General features: G+C 46.7%; 2 protein-coding genes across 3 annotated transcripts in view; one reads left to right on the plus strand and one right to left on the minus strand.

The window, feature by feature from the left end:
* The first annotated feature begins 2,121 nt into the window (after positions 1–2,121).
* Positions 2,122–3,601, plus strand: LOC135700816 (uncharacterized). The gene is made up of 2 exons (XM_065221474.1): positions 2,122–2,270; positions 2,333–3,601. The coding sequence occupies exons 1-2, from the start codon at positions 2,142–2,144 to the stop codon at positions 2,735–2,737; spliced, it is 534 nt and encodes a 177-aa protein (XP_065077546.1). The 5' UTR covers positions 2,122–2,141; the 3' UTR covers positions 2,738–3,601.
* Positions 3,602–3,706: 105 nt separating this feature from the next.
* The window catches only part of Ubr3 (Ubr3 ubiquitin ligase), a 119,558-nt gene continuing 105,620 nt past the window's right edge, over positions 3,707–17,644 (minus strand). For both annotated transcript variants that reach the window (XM_065221433.1, XM_065221432.1), the window contains exons 8-12: positions 13,405–16,840; positions 12,637–13,325; positions 12,428–12,559; positions 12,223–12,362; positions 3,707–3,834 (exon numbers count right to left, since the gene is read on the minus strand). In XM_065221433.1, coding sequence (XP_065077505.1) covers positions 3,717–3,834; positions 12,223–12,362; positions 12,428–12,559; positions 12,637–13,325; positions 13,405–16,840 — 4,515 coding nt within the window. In that variant the 3' untranslated portion in view covers positions 3,707–3,716. The remainder of the gene's footprint in view (positions 3,835–12,222; positions 12,363–12,427; positions 12,560–12,636; positions 13,326–13,404; positions 16,841–17,644) is intronic.

Raw genomic sequence — 17,644 nt, forward strand, 5'->3', positions numbered from 1 at the left:
GCTGGAATGTCTCTCTCCAGCGGCATATTTGCAACTTGCTGGGAATTTGGGATTATGGGGGATTATGGAACCGTTGCTGTTCCATTGCAAGCAGTATTAGAGTGCTGATCAACAACTGTCGGCCGATCTACAACCACCAATCTGCTGTGTCTCACATCGTATATAACCGAAAGCATGTCGAATCGGGTTCAAACGGACGTTATTTATTCAGACATATCCGCAGCATTCGACAAGTTGAACCATGCTATTGCGATTGCTAAACTCGGCAGGCTCGGTGTATGCGGTAATCTTCTGAGTTGGTTTCGATCATATCTTACCGGTCGGCAACTAAAGGTTGCCATAGGAGATTGCAGATCAGCTAGCTTCTTCGCCACATCAGGTATACCTCAGGGAAGCCACATGGGACCGTTGATTTTTATACTGTACTTCAACGACGTGCATCTGGTCATCGAAGCTCCTCGGTTATCATATGCAGATGACCTCAAAATCTGACTGTTACTTTCTTCAACGCCATCTGAATGTATTCGTTAGTTGGTGTAGTTTAAACAGAATGGTAGTGAACCCAGCAAAATGCTCCGCTATTACGTTTTCACGAAAACAACAACCGATAATATTTAGCTATGACCTGCTTGGGTCGACAATCGAACGCGTGAATCAGGTGAAAGACTTAGGTGTGATCTTGGATTTGCAGCTATCTTTCAAGCAACACATTGCATATGTTGTCGATAAGGCGTCAAGATAGCTAAAAACTCCACCGATATCTACTGTCTAACATCTCTCTATTGTTCGCTTGTTCGAGCGACGCTTGAGTTTTGTTCAGCGGTTTGGAACTCAAGCAACGGTGCCAAGAGAATTGAATCTGTTCAACGTCGCTTTCTTCGTTTTGCGTTGCGTAGATTGACTTGAAATGATCCATTTCGATTACGCAGTTACGAAAGCCGTTGTCAACTTATCGACCTAGAACTTCTCCGGACTAGAAGAGACACAATCAGAGCCCTAACCGTGGCCGTTATCCTGCAAGGAAAGACAGATTGCGAGACTATCCTGAGGAAAATTGACCAGAATGTTCAACCCCGACTGCTTCGTAATAACCTTATGCTAAGACTGCCTCTACGTCGCACAAATTATGGCGCATACGGTGCGATTTGCGATCTCCCGTGATGCGCACTTCGTCGAAAGTTTTCTTCTGTTTTTCGCCGGCAGTCTGTAATCATCCAAAACCAAACAGACTTGTTTTCAGTTTAGTTATTAATCGTAGTTATTCTTGATGTTTCTTGGAACCTGAAAATCAAAAAAAGATTTAAAGAAAGAGTTAAAAAGACAGAAGGAAAATGTGGCATCACTGGTGCTCGAGTCAAGTCGAGTCTTCATTCCTTTATTAAACGTCGGTCTCTGTTCCGCAATCTAGTGCGAATCACCGACGAGCATCGATTGCTATCCATTGACGGCAATCGAATGTGCAGAAAGCTTCCACACCTGCGTAGGATATCGCACCCATTCATCAACACACATGGGCCGGGACCAACGGCTTTCCCTTCCGAAGGAAGACGTGACCAGAGATTTTTATCCCTCAGAAAAATCCCACCGACCTCGACTAGGATTGCAACCTGTCGAGTCGAGTCGAGTCGACTCATTTTCGTCAAAAGTGAGTTGAATTTTCCGGGCAAAAGCCTTGGTAAACCAGGGAAAACTTCTTGAATATGAGGAAAATCCATGAACATTTTATACAGTCTTGGAGTATACTAATCGACTGAGTGGAACCTCTATCGATGTTCCTCATTTTAGAGAAGGTTTTCCTGGAAAAGCCCGGAAAATTCAACTCACATTTAATTAAATCAACTTTTGACTTTCAATTCTGAGCCGGTCTGATCGACCGTGTACAACACGAATGGCTTAAGGGCAGATAGGTCAGGTTAATGTAAAAGTTGACCTTCGCTACGAATAGTTCATGAACTTCGGAATGCGCCATAATATTCACAATCGCCTGAAGGTATACCAGTCTCCATCAGCTTAAGTCTAGCGCCTACCGTAAGTTATGTAGGTTACATTAAACGCAATGACGTCATCACACATATCATGTTTGTGATCTTTCCCGCATTGATCCAGAGTCGATTTTGTTTATACGCAGTGTTCGTGCTAAAATGACATTAAAGGCAGTTCCGGTGCCCGTGCAAACACCAGCCGTTGTCAATCTGAATTGGAATCCAGTGGATCAGTCTGCCAACGATGCATTCCTAGCCCAATGCAAGAGATTGAAGCTGATAGAGCTTGTAAGTGTCGTGAGTTCCGCTTTTAAAATACGCACCAAGGTGTAACTAGGCGACAATTTCAGTCACTCGGATTCCTGGCGCAATTTTTGATCCACCGTCGGCCGCCCCACGAAGCCGGCGTCGAGTACACATTTCTCTTCGTCACGTTCAACGCATCGCTGTTGACTTTGGCCAACCTGCTGGACGGTTGCATCAATGGAGAGTTTCGCAAACTGCTGCAGCTGGATGACTGCTGGGACGAGGTGGAACTATACTACAGTGGCATTGTTGCGTTGATCTTCTACAGCGGATCCTTCTGGATGGTGGCCACCTTTATTGGGTATCTTGACCTGAGCGGATTGGCCAATACGCTGTCCGGGTTGGTTGGGATGGTCGCCTGTCTTGTCTATGGCTACCAATGGTGGTTGCTGTACCGGAGGAGAATGCTGGAGAGGGACCTGCGGACGCAGAATTCCGGACACCGTTAATGAATCTCGGGAATTTCTTTCCTAGTAAACACCAACAAGCAGGCACTTTTTCTATGTTTCATAATATATCAAGAAATTAATTTATTGGCTTTACACACTAGTTATTGGTTTTCTTTCTATTCGCCGTAACATGAGTGTTATCGATTCCTACCGGTGCTACATCAGGCACATGCAGATGTGCTACAATTCCTTCGAAAGCCCTAGCCTTACATCGTATGAATTTCCTTACCGTGAAAGCCCACCGCGAAGATGGAAAAAACAATTTGTTGAGTCCTATTAATGTTTAGTTTAATTATCTTTTTTTTTATTTGCTATTTCATTACAACTGTACAGCTTCTTCGTAGTCGTCCTTTATAAGGCAAATTTCCTTCCGCAAGTAGCAATTGTTCAATTGTATTGGTGTTTTAAATTTGAGCAAAATAACAAGGAAACGCGCACTTTCGGGAAATTGGCGTGTGGCAAAAAATTTAAAAAAATAATATTTATAGGGTAAAACAAAACAATAGTAGACAGTGTGTGGATGAGACAGTCTATTTTAACATTGTTTAACCGGTTCGAACAAATATATATGATTATTTATATAATAGGTATTTTTAAAGGTTATACTAGTGTACAGTTCGATTTTCTTCGGCCTAGTAAGTATTTAGTAATTACAATTTTTAGCATGGAAATTTTCCTCTCTTATATAGTAAGGGCATATTCTGTATGATAACAATTACAAATATCACAAAGCAGGAGAAATTGTTTACTTATAGGTTTTTTTTACGATAGAGTTATGGTAGTAGTAGTAGTGGTAGTAGTAGTATTATTGATTAAGCCTTACATTGTTTAAATAACACTTCGGTTGTATTCCCGTTCCCTTCTCACAGCGACAACAAACGCAGTCTCTTGTGTTTCAAACACGCACACTCACGCAAACCTACGGCAACAACACACGAAACAGAACAACAGAACACACGCACATACACATTTTCACAATTTACAGAGAATCCCGATGCCATACCCAGGTGTGTTTGGTGTGAGCGAACCGGTGCGATAGCCACTGCGACTCCAGCAGGTTGAAACGATCCTCGCTCAGGTAGAGCGGTTTACCGCGTCTGGAAAAAAAGGTAACGGAACACAATTATAAATTTTGAATGAATCCAAGATATCCTTAAGACGAGATATTCCCAGCATATAAGTTCTAATTTGCAGCGTTTAGCTGTGATATTTTTGGCCCTTTACACTGTTGATCGTGCGCAGGACAGTGAGTGAATGATAGTGTAGCCATGATCATCATTGCCGTTGTATGTGTGTATTAGGGTGGGTCAAATTTATATAGCTGATTACTGCAATTAATTACATAGCAACTTGTAAATGAAAAACTAACTCGCCAACGTCTACAGCGTTATCACAACCTATGATAAAGGTGACGTAATTAATAAAATATTTTAGAATTTCAATTTTTTGTCTTCTGCCTATGTTATTTAAAACTGGATGTATGAGGTCCTCAAAAGAGAGCCTCCTCCGACCGTTAAGGAATGTTGATATCGTTCTCTGCAGGTGCGACCACGCCGGCGTCACTCGTGGACATTCACATAATTTGTGCTTCAATGTTTCTATTGCTCCATTACAGTGTAGGCACTGCTCGTTGTTTACTCGTCGAATAGTGTGCCATAACAGTCTGTGCTCTATCTTTTCGTTGACGAGTAAATACCAGCTACAACGCTGGGCTGAAGAGAGTCTTCTGCTTCCGATGTTAAGCCACACGCACTTCCAATTCACTGCAGGATAGCGCTCTCCACGGATAGCGGATTCCACTCTCGGTTGATCTGTTTGGTCAAGGAAAAAGCGGTGTATTTGATCGGAGGAAGGATTTTGTTGGATTTGTTGAGGCAAGCGAGGGTATGCTTGCAGGATTGTTTTTAGGCAGGGGAGATCAGCGGGGGATTGTTGGGATTTGTGTGGGTAAGAAAGGAATTATAAAAGGGAATGGAGCCGATCTCCTGGAGATGCCGATTGATCAGCAGCGCTTTTGCTTTGAGAGCCGGCAACAAATGCATCGAGATTGAGTCTCCTTGTCTCACCGACCGCTGGATGGGAAACGATGCCGTAAGGTGCCCATTTATCAACAGGCGGGAAGAGGATAGAGTTGCAATCCGGGACAGTAAATTCACGAGTTTACTGTTTATGCCGAGGTTGCGCATATTCTCAAAGAGAAATGAGTGCCTTACTCGATCGAAGGCATGGTCCAAATCGAAAGAGACTAGCTTTCCAACCTGTTTATGCAACGTCAGTTGAGCGATCTTATCCTTCAGTGCTAGTGTGGCTTGGAAGATGTTATTGTGTGCGTTAGAACACTTCTAAGCGTTACCGAGTATGTGATGAGTTGTCATAACTGTTTCCAGGCGTGCCTTTAGTATGCGGGAGAACAGCTTGTAGTCAAAATTTAGAAGAGAGATAGGTCTGTACGAGCCAACAGTGTTACCAGCTCCTTTCTTCTTCACCAATACGATAACACCGTCCACAAACTCCGACGGGAAGTTGGATGCTAGTGCCTCGTTTAGCAGTAGGTTGAGCTCTCGATGGATGACGTCGAATGTTCGAAGATAAAATTCTTTTGGAATTCCGTCAGGCCCTGGTGATTTTCTGGAAGCACTCGTTTTGATCGCCGCCCATATATCCACGCAATAGGTAGTTATTTTGGACGGTAGTGTCCATACATGCCGCGTTTGATGCATCGTTTTCTGGGACGATCTGGTTGCACTGAAAGTCCTCGGTCTGTACTACTTCTTACGTAGGCTCCGAATACAACTCAGAGAAATATTGATGTACGTGATCTTGAATGGTTTGCGTGTCGTCCATGATCCCACCTCGACCGCCGTCCAAACGAGCTATCGTTGTCTTTTTTCTTCTCCTTTCGCCGAGCTGGAACACGGATATCGGTTCTCCTGCTACTAATTGCTCGTGTATACGAACAAAGGCTTGTGTGAAACGTCTCTGCAGAGCGAGCATCTCTCCCTTGAGGCGGTTAATAGTGGTTAGCATGTCCGGATTTTGATAGTAGCCGTCGTAGGCCCGTCGCAGCTGGTCGTAGAGGGATTGCTCCGCATGATGAAAATCGTCATAAGCTTGTTTTGATTTCCAGCGGAAGAAACTAGCAATTTTTGGCTTACCGTACGCCAGCCACCAGTCCATCCAGCTTCGGTAGTTGCGTTTTTGGCGTGTCCAAAATTGCCAACTTGTCTGGAACTCCACTATGTTTTCGTTGGTGAGGAGATGGGGACGAAGTGACCAAAAGCCACGTCCTTGTGCTTGACCTAGGTGAGGTAAACACACTCGCAAAGTCACAGCCATGTGATCGGTGAATGAACATACGTTTGTATGCACGGTTCGCAGCTGATCACGTAATCCTCTGCTGACATAGATACGATCTAGTCTTGAAGAAGAATTGGCCGAAATGTATGTATGGCCAGAATCTCTGGGGCGTAGCATTATCCACACGTCATGCAGCTGCAACTGCTGTATGGTGGCCTGGAGAGACGGACTCGTATTGTTCCCCGTTGCATCGCATTGTCGCAGAACACAATTAAAATGCAACAAAGTGTGGTATCAAGAACACGCAAAGCGACCAGGCGACCATCTAGACTTCTCTCCACATGCGAGAAATGTATATGGTCTCGTAATGCGATGGCAGTTCCTCTTCTTGCATGGTCAACGTTGGCAATGATGTTGAAGCCAGGGAGAGTAAGCTGCTCGTTTTCCACCTCTTGAAGAAAAACGACGTCGAGCTCCATCGTTCGGACAAGTGTTCGAAGTGCGTTAAGTTTCGTTGTGTTCGTAATGTTGTTTACGTTGATGGTCGCAATATTATAGCTGGTGAAGAGGACGGTTTAGTGGTTGGAGTCTTTGTCGTGTGAAACGTTGCCATTATCACGACGCATTTTTTTGCCAATCGGTCTTTGTGACCGCCTAATGGATGTTGACGAATCGGTCTCGTTACCGTCAATTTTATGTTGCGAAGCTGATTTGCGCGTGACTCTTGTCCATGTATTGCTGTCGTTATCTCCATGCTGCACGTCAGCTGGTTTTAGGAACTCATCGAAATCGATCTCGATAGGCTCTAAACTATCAGCGGAATGGGGCATCGCGCTGCTTGAACGCGATTCCTTCTCTGTTGACGTTGATTCCTTGGCTTGTGGTTGTTTTTGTTCGGTTGCTCCCGGTTTCGGTGTGATGGTAAAAGACGGACGTAGCTTCGGTACAGATGATTTTTGGGTCGGTGCCTTGGGGCCGACTGGAATCGGTCGCGAGGGGTTCGGACGCGTGCCATTCGAACGTGGTGGGTTCGGGTTTTTTGTGACGTCAGCGTACGAAGAGGTGTGTGTCGCCAGTTTTTGGACCAGCAGCTTTTTATTCTGCACACACGAGATGCCATTATGAATATACTCGCCACAGTATCGACAGGTTTGCTGCTGGCCGTTGTACGACACGAGCGTCGTTTCCCCGTCGATGGTGACGTAGGATGCAATACCTTTTGTAATAGTCATCCTTACTATACGGACGCCGGTCGATAGACCTGGAAAGAAGTGGTTCTCGTCTGAAACCTCCTCTCGGATCGAGCGTATCTCTCCGTGTGCGCTGAGAAACTTAGCAATTCTCTCGTTCGTGACGTCTTCGGACAGATTAAAGAGCCTCACTACCACAGCACCATCCTCCATCACCAAACGTAGTTTGTACGGCTTCCCGTCGACTGTCAGCTCGTGTATATTTTCGTTTCCCTCGACGACTTTTTGCGCCACTTCGAGGCAAGTGGCTTTGACAAAGACAACTCCGGTGTTGCGGCTGTATTGAATCCGCAAGACATCTTCACGCTTCATACCCAGCGTCACACCAACGAACTGGTGGACCTCCTCGGACGATGGCTTTTTCGGCACATTCGCATAGTCAATGCGAAATGTGTTTTCGCGGCGTTTTATTGCAGACATTGCTACGCAGTATCATAAAAAAACGCGGTGAAACTCACGGCGATCACTCAATCACGGATACGCACTTTACACTGTAAATTGATCAAAAATAGCCGGCAAAAGGCTTCCGCAGACGATAGTGGTATAAGCATCTATTCGGCACGGAAGTTGAGCGCTAACTGCTGAACACAATCCTCACAGCTCTTTCGATTCGTATTGAGGTCCCCAGCAACTGTGTTAAATTTGAACGAAATTCGGTTACGTGAATTTGCGGGCAAGCTTTAAAGTTTGTATTGGAAAAACTAGAGAGGGTCTAGTATGAGAGGAGCGGATTCAAAACAAACTGACTTGGTAACCGATGCCTAGGTGATTTCTAGCAACACTGGCAATGCAATCAAGATAGGCGCTGCTCGATTGGCTCTGGCTTTGACAGTTCGTTTGGCTTAAAACCAGCCAGTCCGCTCCTCTCTTATACTAGACTACTAGACCCTCTCTAGGATAAAACTATTCATTTGCTTGTCAAAATTTCAAAAATTGTTCAATTTTTACCAAAGCTGAGAATTTGATAAAAAGCTAATGGTAGCAATATCGAGTTTGCCAAATGTTCCTAAAAACTCATTATATGACATATCAAATCACGAAGAAATTGCAACCCATGGTTTAATGTTAGTCACAATATGAGTTCAACATATTGGGTACTTCCAAATATGTAGGTGATGCCAGACTGAAAATATCTTCACAAAGATTGAGCATTCATCCGAATAATATGGATAGAGTCATGATTTTCCTTCTTATTCTTATTGGTTTTGTCACTTCTTACGTAAGACTCTACTCTTTACTTAGTGTTCTTCAAGCGGGCTGTTAAATGAACCCATCCTCTTCGGTTTGTTGATGATATCGCCATAACTGACTAAGCTACTTCTTCTTTTTTTTATTTAAGACACTTTCAGTCATCAGCTGGTTCATCTCTATCCCTGACAAGGCTATTTCATGTCATGTCCTTCAACAGAGGAAGCAGACGCGTTTACGAGTCACAAATGGCGCACTCCGTTTGCCACATGAGCAGATCGCTTGCCAAATCATGTATTTCTTGGCAATCTTTGAAAGTTTTTGCTTCCTTACTTCCTCCGGAACATCAAACTTGTGCTGGGCAGTGAAGAACAGTAGCCCCGAAAGCTGCCGGAAGTGCGCCTTGACAATGAGATAATGAGGCTTCGTCAGCATCTGGGTGTACAGTGTCCGGGCTCGTGGCTTTCCCACCGTATTTTGCCGTTCGTCACGATTTGGAGCCTTCTGCACTTTGTACGTATGCAGTCCCTCCCGGTCCTTGGCTCTCTGAACGAAAGACTTGGATAGATTCAACTTTTTGGCCACATCCCTGACCGAAGCATTGGGATTCCGGTTCGACACGCTTGTGATCCTGATCACTAATAGAACATCCATTCTGACAGCATTTCTCCTTCCGTTCGATGCTCAGAGTTTCGTAGTAACGTTTAATCACACGACTCACCGTTGACTGCACGATTCCGAGTTGTTTTCCGATGTCCCCCGATGAGAGAGTTGAGGATTTTCCAGGTGCTTGCGCAAAATCAATTCGCTACGTTGCTTTTCGGGTGACGGCATTTTTTCCAACTTTCGAAAAATTGACAGTGATAAAAATACAGTGTAAACAATACACTCTAAACTACTTGTACCCAAATTTTCAAGAGAAAATACCCAATGGGTAATTTTCTACAGTGTTTTTTTTTCCGTGATGCAATCATCCATCTGCAACCTCAGGCGAGTATGTTAGTGATTCCGAGCTTTCGGTACCTGATGTCCTTTCGATTTCTAGTTCCCGTGATAGCTCCTCGAATGGTCTCCGGATCTACTACCAAAACGTGCGTGGACTGAGGACTAAAATCGACTCGTTTTTCCTGGCTGTTGCGGAGGCCGAATATGATTTGATGGTGCTGACGGAAACGTGGCTGGACGACCGAATTTACTCATCGCAACTTTTCGGGTCACTCTATTCCGTCTTCAGAACTGATCGGTCTACCCTAAACAGTCAAAAATCGCGCGGTGGCGGAGTCCTGATTGCAGAATCTATGAGACTAGCCAGCTACGTAAGTACGTCACCCATTTCCAGTCAGCTGGAACAGCTGTGGATTGTCGTAGAATTTTCACAAAGCAAGCTTAGTGTAGGCGCAATCTACCTGCCTCCTGATCGCAAAAACGACTGCACGATCATCCGTGAGCATGTGGAATCGTTAGGCTCAATTTCGTCACAATTAAGTCCCTGCTCTCCCGCTTTCGTATTTGGTGACTACAATCAAGCTGGTCTGCAGTGGTGCTTTACAGACAGTGGCACACCATTAATTGATCCACTGCTTTCGCATATGCCAGTTGCTTGCTGTGCTCTTTTGGACGGTTTTAACTTTTACGGGTTCACACAAGTGAATACTTTTCCGAACCGAAATGGACGTTTGCTAGATCTTGTCCTGGCAAATGATTCCGCACTACCGAGCACTTCTGTTTCCTTGCCGGTCGAGCCACTGATTGATCTAGATGCCGATCATCCCGCTCTCGTTGCGTCATTTAGTTTACCTACGCCGATTATTTTTACGCCGTCATCTGAGTGCTACTCTTTGGACTTTCGCCGGGCCGATTATGTTGCATTGAACAATGCGCTTGTGGAAATTGATTGGCAATTCATCGAAACAGCCGCTAGCGTGAATGATGCTGTGGATTTTTTCAGTGCTGCACTGGAAGATGCTATTTTCCGCATTGTTACAGCTCGACGACCTTCGCTAAAGCCTACATGGTCTAACCCACGCCTACGCGTGCTAAAACGTCAACGCTCTGCCGCCCTCCGAAAGTATTGTAACTCTTGTAGTTATCGAAATTACAATCGTTTTCTCTATAATCGACACGTGAGACGCACGGAAGCGAACCTTCGCACGAATCCGAACAGTTTTGGTCGTTTATTAACTCCAAACGGAAGGAATCCGGGTTGCCTTAATGCCTTGTTCCATGTTTCTCGGGAATGACTCGGCTAGAAAAATGCGACTTGTTTGCTCGTCATTTCAAGCAAGTGTTCAACGATTTCTCCGCTTCGCCAACACAAGTGCTGGACGCTACTGCTGGGATGCCACATGATGTGTTTAGTTTCGTTATTCCGCGCATTTCAGAAGACATGGTGATAGCCGCAACACGCAAACTGAAGCTCTCGTTCGCCGCCGGACCTGACGGCATTCCGTCATCAGTTCTAACACGTTGTGTAGCCAATCTCTGCCTTCCACTTGCGAGGATATTCAATCTCTCGGCACAGCAATGTGAGTTCCCCTGCCCCTGGAAACTTTCTTATCTGTTCCCAGTGTACAAAAAATTATCGTGGAATCACCTCCCTGTGTGCCTGCTCAAAACTGTTCGAGATTATCATAAATGGTGCTCTGTTCGCACGCTGCAAAAATTATATCGATACAGAACAACACGGTTTCTACCCGAAGTGCTCCGTGTCCACGAACCTGGTGCAGTTCACTTCTAACTGTCTGCGATGCATGAATTCAGGATGCTGCGTATATGGATCTAAAAGCCGCATTTGACACGTCGGACCATAATATCTTGCTGGCCAAGTTGGAGATACTTGGCATCTCGTCAACTGCTGTGGATTGGTTCAGATCTTACTTAGTGAATCGCTATGTACATGTCAAGATTGGCGCGTCGGAATCGGATGTTTTCTCAAACAACTCGGGAGTTCCGCAAGGCAGTAACCTAGGATCGCTACTGTTTTCGATCTTTTTAAACGATGTCGCCTTTCTGATACCATCAGGATGCCGCGTTTTCTATGCAGACGATACGAAAATCTACAAAATTATTAAAAGCCTCTCGGACTGCTGGGATCTCCAGAATATGTTAGGTATTTTTGCTGACTGGTGCTCAAGAAATTTGATGAGTCTAAGCATAGAAAAATGTAACATTATTTCATCGGCTACTTGACCGTAACTATTTAGTTTAAGTTTTATTCATTTAGACAATAAATGTCAGTTGAATTTTTCAATGAACAATAAACAATCTTTGTTAAATACACGGTAAATGAATCTAACTCATATTTGAGTCCCGTTCACTCAAATTCACAAAAACTTAGGTCACTCTGATAGAATTAGTAAATTTTTCATCAAATATGAGTAACTGTCATTCATATATAAGTAAATTACACTCAAATATGAGTGACATTTACTCATATTTAAGCAAAAATTTACTCATATTTGAGTAAAAAATTACTCATTATATGAGTGACCTAAGCGAATTTGAGTGAACGGGTCTCAACTATGAGTCAGATTAATTTGCCGTGTACAAATTTACATGAATGGATGAGGACGGGAAAGATAAAATTGCAATATACTACTGCTTTTCTTCTTTACTAGAGAAAAAAAAAACAATCTTCTACAAATTGTTTGGCTAAATGCGCGGAATTAGGCGCTGCGCAGAATTTTGGCACTTAACGGTAGTTGAAACCACTTAATTTGGGAGTTTCGCAAACTTTAAACCAATACTCACTTCAAATCTCGATCCTCCTCGTCGTAATCGTCCAGATACAGCGAACCCCACAGGCAGGCCCGCCGACCTCGGATGATGATGATGTACGTCGATGTCACCACCAGGAAAATACCCGTCCCCCCTCCGCAGCTGATGGAATGCTGCAACGGAAAAAAAACAAAAACAGTATTTTCCAAATCCACCCTTCCACACTAACAAAACTCACCCTCACAGCTTCGCAGCATTCCTGTTCCTTACAGCAGGCCTGCTTCAGACACACGATCGCACCGCACAGCAAACAGATCGAACTCTCCTTCGGCACGTTGTGGCACTTGGGACAAGGCTGCTCGTGGTAATGCTAAAAGTAAACGAAAATTAACAAAAATTACAATCTTTCAAGATCCCCTCCCTTTCCCCATCCGGGGTGCAACTCACCGTGAACAATCGCTCGTATTCCCGGGGCAGGCCCAGAAGCCGGGGCTGCTTCCACTCGATGTGCTGGTTGTCGATCAGCGACCGGGTCGATTCGTACGTCGGCCGAATTTCGCGCAACTGATCGCACCAAAACTTGGGCAGCGACAGTTCCGTGCCCGGCAGGAAACACAACGCCTTGCTGGCGTTGAACTTGTCCATATCCATACTGACGGTGACTAGTTCCAGGTAGTACACGAGCCGGCTAAACTCCCACTGCGGGCCGGGAATTTCCGGTATCTCGGGATGGTATATGTGGTGCCGTAGCAGCGCAGCAACCCTGAGGAATGGCAGACATAGACGTTGAAGGTGTTTCTCCAGGGCGGCTAGATCCAGTTGTCCCCCGGACGAGGACGAGGTAGAACCATTCGGGGTGGATGATGCTTTGCCCTCGCATTGGTCCATCATCGAAGCCGAGTGATCCGTCATGAGGACACTGTCGGAACGGATGTACCGACAGCGTTCCAGGTTTTCCAGGATGAAGACCATGGCCGCGCCGATGTTCGGGACACCCTTTGCGCGCACTTGCGGGACGGAGGAGTATTGCTCTATCAGGTGCTCGCATTGGTCGTCCGTTAGGTGGGTGCACAGTTGCAGTACGATTTGGTAGTAGAGAAGGTTGTACATCACCTTGACGATGCAGGTGAAGTATGCTAGAGGAGAGGAGCGGAAACATTTCGATTGAATTGAATTGAATTGCTTTCGTTTTGTGTGATCTTTGAATCAACTTACCTTGATCCAGGTGGAGCGGTGCCAGCAGGATAAACTTCAGCATCAAGGCACACGGATCGTTCAGTAGGGCCGGTATGGCCTCGCTGTAGAAGAGTGCCGACGTGGTTGCCGTCGAATTGCCATCATCGACGTCTGGTCCTGCTGCTGAAAGTCCTAGAGCGGCTTCAAAGGCGCTTGCCGTGGCCGTTGCCGATGAAACAGTGGCGGCAGTAGCAGCAGCATCAGCTTCCTGTCGTCGTGCCAGTGCCAGTCCACAAAGTATCGCCCAGGAATGCCACGCGGGCCAATCTTCGCCGACCTTCAACCGCATCGGAGAATCGTCATTGATCATAAGTCGAACGTGCAGCGATAGCACGTGCAACAGCGGCACAATACAGTCCCGCTTCGGTTTGTAGCGAAGATCCTTCTGAGTGCACAGGGATCCACCCCGTTGGATGACCTCCGATTCCAGGTTGATGCGAGCGATTGAAATCACAAACGAAAACAGACTATGCAGGGTGACTGAGTGCTTCTTGATGTTCCGCTGCGTGCAGCTGGTCATGTTCTCCATGGCTCGACCCATGGCCTCGTAGAATTTGGTTGTCGTCGGAGGGCGTTTGTTTTCCTTGATAAGGTTCATCAAATCGTTGACTAGACTGGCGTACGGTGGTGAAGGAGTTCGAATCAGTGGGGTCGGTCGGTCCAGGCAAGGACTAAGCGGCAGTACAGAGTTGGCCAGTTGACGGCAAACCGGGCAGAAGAATTCCCCGCGTTCGACGTTGAGATTCTGTGGTCTGGCAGAAGTGTGCAGCGACTTCAGGTACGAATCCTGACAGGTCAGGTGTACATGATGACCACAAGATTGTACGTGAACTCCACCTTCCCATCCGATGTTATGCGACAGGAACCAGGACGTTGATCCAAACTTCCACTGCAGCAAATCCACTCGCTTGTTGAACTCGTTGGACATCTTCACATTGCGTTCCAATCTTGCCTTGTCGTCTTCGTTCAATGGCAGAGGACAACGATCGTTCTCCTTCCTTCGGTGACCCACAATACTGCTGGACTCCACCAACACTACCAACCCGATCGGATTTGACTCCGTACTCGGTCCGGTCGTGTTGCAAATTATACAGTCGTACTCCTTTTCCCTTGGCATCTCGATCATCTCTTCTTCCTCCTCTTCGTCACCTTCGAAACAATCCATATTGGCCGCCGCAGCTTGTTCCATGAACGCCTTCTGTCGGTTGGCGAACTCTTCCATCAGTTTCTTTTGTCGTTCCTTGGCCCGTTTGCTGCGCTCTTCCCGTTCCTTAGCCTCGCGTGCTTTCTGCTCCGCCTGTCGTTCTCTTTGGTTCGGCCACAGTGCATGGCGGATTTCGTTGATCTTCCTACCACAGCTCGCATCCAATCGTGCGATCTTCCGCAACAAGTTGCCTATGAAGTATGGTCCGTCTCCGATTCGCGATTCGGAAACTTTGATCCTCTGCTGTTGACTAGATGAGCAGGAGTCGTCATCCTGATCCATTCGTTCGTCCTCGTCCTCGGAAGTTTCGTCTTCCAGTGAAAAACTATCCAGCGCTCCACTCAGCTGCGAGTGCAGCTTCAGGAGGAGCGAAAGGATGCTTTCCTCGATCAGTATGGTGTCCGGTTCGTGGCTGGGATCTCCGGAGGCTTCGATATTTCGGCGTTTATGTCGAGGACGACCACCGCCCAGCTGGTGGACTAATTGGGAACTTGCTCCACCTGCATTGGTGGATGAGGCGCTAATTGCGTTGACCACTGTACTAGCATGGCCCGGTGGTGCCGGTAACTGTGGTCTACTAGGAACTGTAACCGGTTGAACACGATTGAAAGGAAGCAGTAGCCCTGTATTGGAGGGCACCGAGGACGAAAACATGGTCGTGTCCGGCGTTGTCGTTCGGTTTCCTTCGCTGATAGCCGCTATGTGGCTGGTAGCTACGGGGAAGTCATGTCGAATTACCAACTCCATACTGCTCTCGTTGTAGATCTCACTCGTCACGCGAGGTACCGCCACCGTCCCGGAGCTGGACGAAGTAAGCGCCGGGAGAAGAGGAGGAAGGACCGAATGCATATCTGCGTCATTACTTTCGTTATTGTTATTATGGTACTCGGGCAGAGTTAGTGCCTGTCTCAGATTGATCGATGGTAGTGAATGATCTACGATCATATGAGCCATGTCGTCATCGTCTTCTTCGTCCATTCGTCTAGCAAGGGAGCTTCCTCGTACCATGGACAGATCTTGAGGAATGGCTACCTCTCCACCGCTGTTCAAATGCGTCCCATATTCGTTATCAACACTGCCCACCAACATTGGCAGGGTTTCGCTCTCGGATAGTTCCCATTCCACGTCGCTATCAAACGTAGGCGTTCCTGCGCTCTGATTCTGATAGTTTGCCGGCATGACCTGCGGCTCTCCGGGTATCAACGATATCCGTTTGATCGTCATCTTTAGATTATCAGTCAAACAATTGCTCGGATAGCAATTCAACAGCTCCGGAACCGTTTCCCCACTTTCATCGGACGGTCGCCGCCCGTTCCCAGTCCCCGATGGAACCCCCCGCTCCAACTCGTTCCCACAGTCCTTATTAGTCTCACAGTTGCTCACAGCCATCTCCAGAAGAAACACCGCCAATGCCATCATGTGCTCCGATACGCTATGGGTATGCACAGCCCGGTAGAAGATCGCCAGTATCGTCGCATGTAGCACGCGGGAACTTAGAATACTTCTCGGATCGGTGTAAACCTTCCCACACGAACTCGGCAACCGGAAGGGAGGCCACAAGCTCCCGCTTTTTGGCATCTTGGCCTCACTTTTAACGTATCCACTAAACCTATCCATCGAGTTCTGGAAATCCCTCCTGTGCACCGCCCGCAGCAACACATGCAACGGATCGTAATACTTCTCCCAAACCACGCCCACCGGCATGAACAAACCCTGTTCTAAGTTCTCCGAGTTGACCGGTGGCGATCGGTACACCGAGAGATCCTTCAGGAAGCGTTCGAAATTTCTCGTATGCGCATTCAGACTCCGCTCCGGCATCAGCTCCAGCAGCTGGCTGTGCGTCTTGTCCCCGGTGGCCAGCAGGGCGCTAATCTCAATGATACACTGCGTCGTTTCGTCGTTGCCCAGGTTGACCCGGGAGGTGATCAACGTCGCCAGGAACGTCAGCAGACCCTCCAGCATCGAGTCCTGTTCCATCTCCTGCGAGGCACTGAGCACACCCATGCCCAGCCACTCCGTCACGCCGAAGATCGAGATGCAATCGGAGAGGAACATATTGGCCGGCAGTTGCGTGGCACAGATTTGCAGGAAGAACAGATCCATGTCGACCATCGAGTTGCAGAAGTTGGCCTGCAGGTAGGTCATCGCCTGGCCCTTGATCTGGAGCCCGTTGCGCACCCAGATGCCGGACAGGATTTCGTAGAAGAGGCTCTGTTTGAAACAGGGGGAGAGGGAAGGGGAAGAAAGCATTAGTTAATACAGTGTGGTTTTCTGGTGGGAGTAGTTTTGCTCATCATTTTGTAATGTGTGATCTCGACTGGAGTTCTGGTCTCGGACAATGAATTTCGTAGTTATTGTAATTTGTCCCACTAAATCGACTGAAGTTGATTATCAAAAAACAAACGCATTCGATTCGTCGTAACCTCAAAATATCGTCTTTCTCGTAGGTACCGTTCGGAACAGCTAGAACATGAATCACGTTCGCTTTCTGCAGCGCAAGGCCCGATCGTCGAATTTCACACCCTCTCCAAACATAACCTCATGAACCGGAATGTTCGTACGTACGACGAATGGATCGAACCGGACTCCAACCGTCATAGGTTTCGTACGTAACTCACTGAAAGTGAATCATAATATGGTGGGTATGAACACAAAGCACTGCAGGCGGAGAGAGTGAGTGATGGCGATGATCATCAACCGCGCTTCTCCTTCTATTCGTGTTTGCGTGCAGACAAACGGTCAAAGAAACATAATGCTATAGCTGATCGTCGAGTAGTATTAGTAGTAGTGCCAACTTGGAACAACTCGGACCGTCCATTATAACAATTCATTCGATTAGGTTTCAGAACAGTGCCATTCGCGGTACGCTGCGGTTCGATTACGATTCGTAAGATTACTTTATCCTTAAAGGGCATTCAAATCCGCAGTGTGATCGCGTTTCAACAATTTCAAACGATCTCGATCAATTGGGACAGTGAAAATGATTAGTGCATTCAGTGAAGTGTTGGCGTAACC

Source organism: Ochlerotatus camptorhynchus, unplaced genomic scaffold (genome assembly GCF_037179485.1).
Source record: "Ochlerotatus camptorhynchus isolate MF236.1 unplaced genomic scaffold, CSIRO-AGI_Acam_v1.1 ptg000142l, whole genome shotgun sequence".
Taxonomy (NCBI): Eukaryota; Metazoa; Arthropoda; class Insecta; order Diptera; family Culicidae; genus Ochlerotatus; species Ochlerotatus camptorhynchus.

What these genes read in the sequence shown, in the direction of transcription:
- LOC135700816 (XM_065221474.1), top strand. Translation starts at nt 2,142, where the DNA reads ATGACATTAAAGGCAGTTCCGGTGCCCGTGCAAACACCAGCCGTTGTC. An exon ending in GATTGAAGCTGATAGAGCTT is followed by an intron (nt 2,271 to 2,332) that starts GTAAGTGTCGTG and finishes CGACAATTTCAG; the next exon opens with TCACTCGGATTCCTGGCGCA.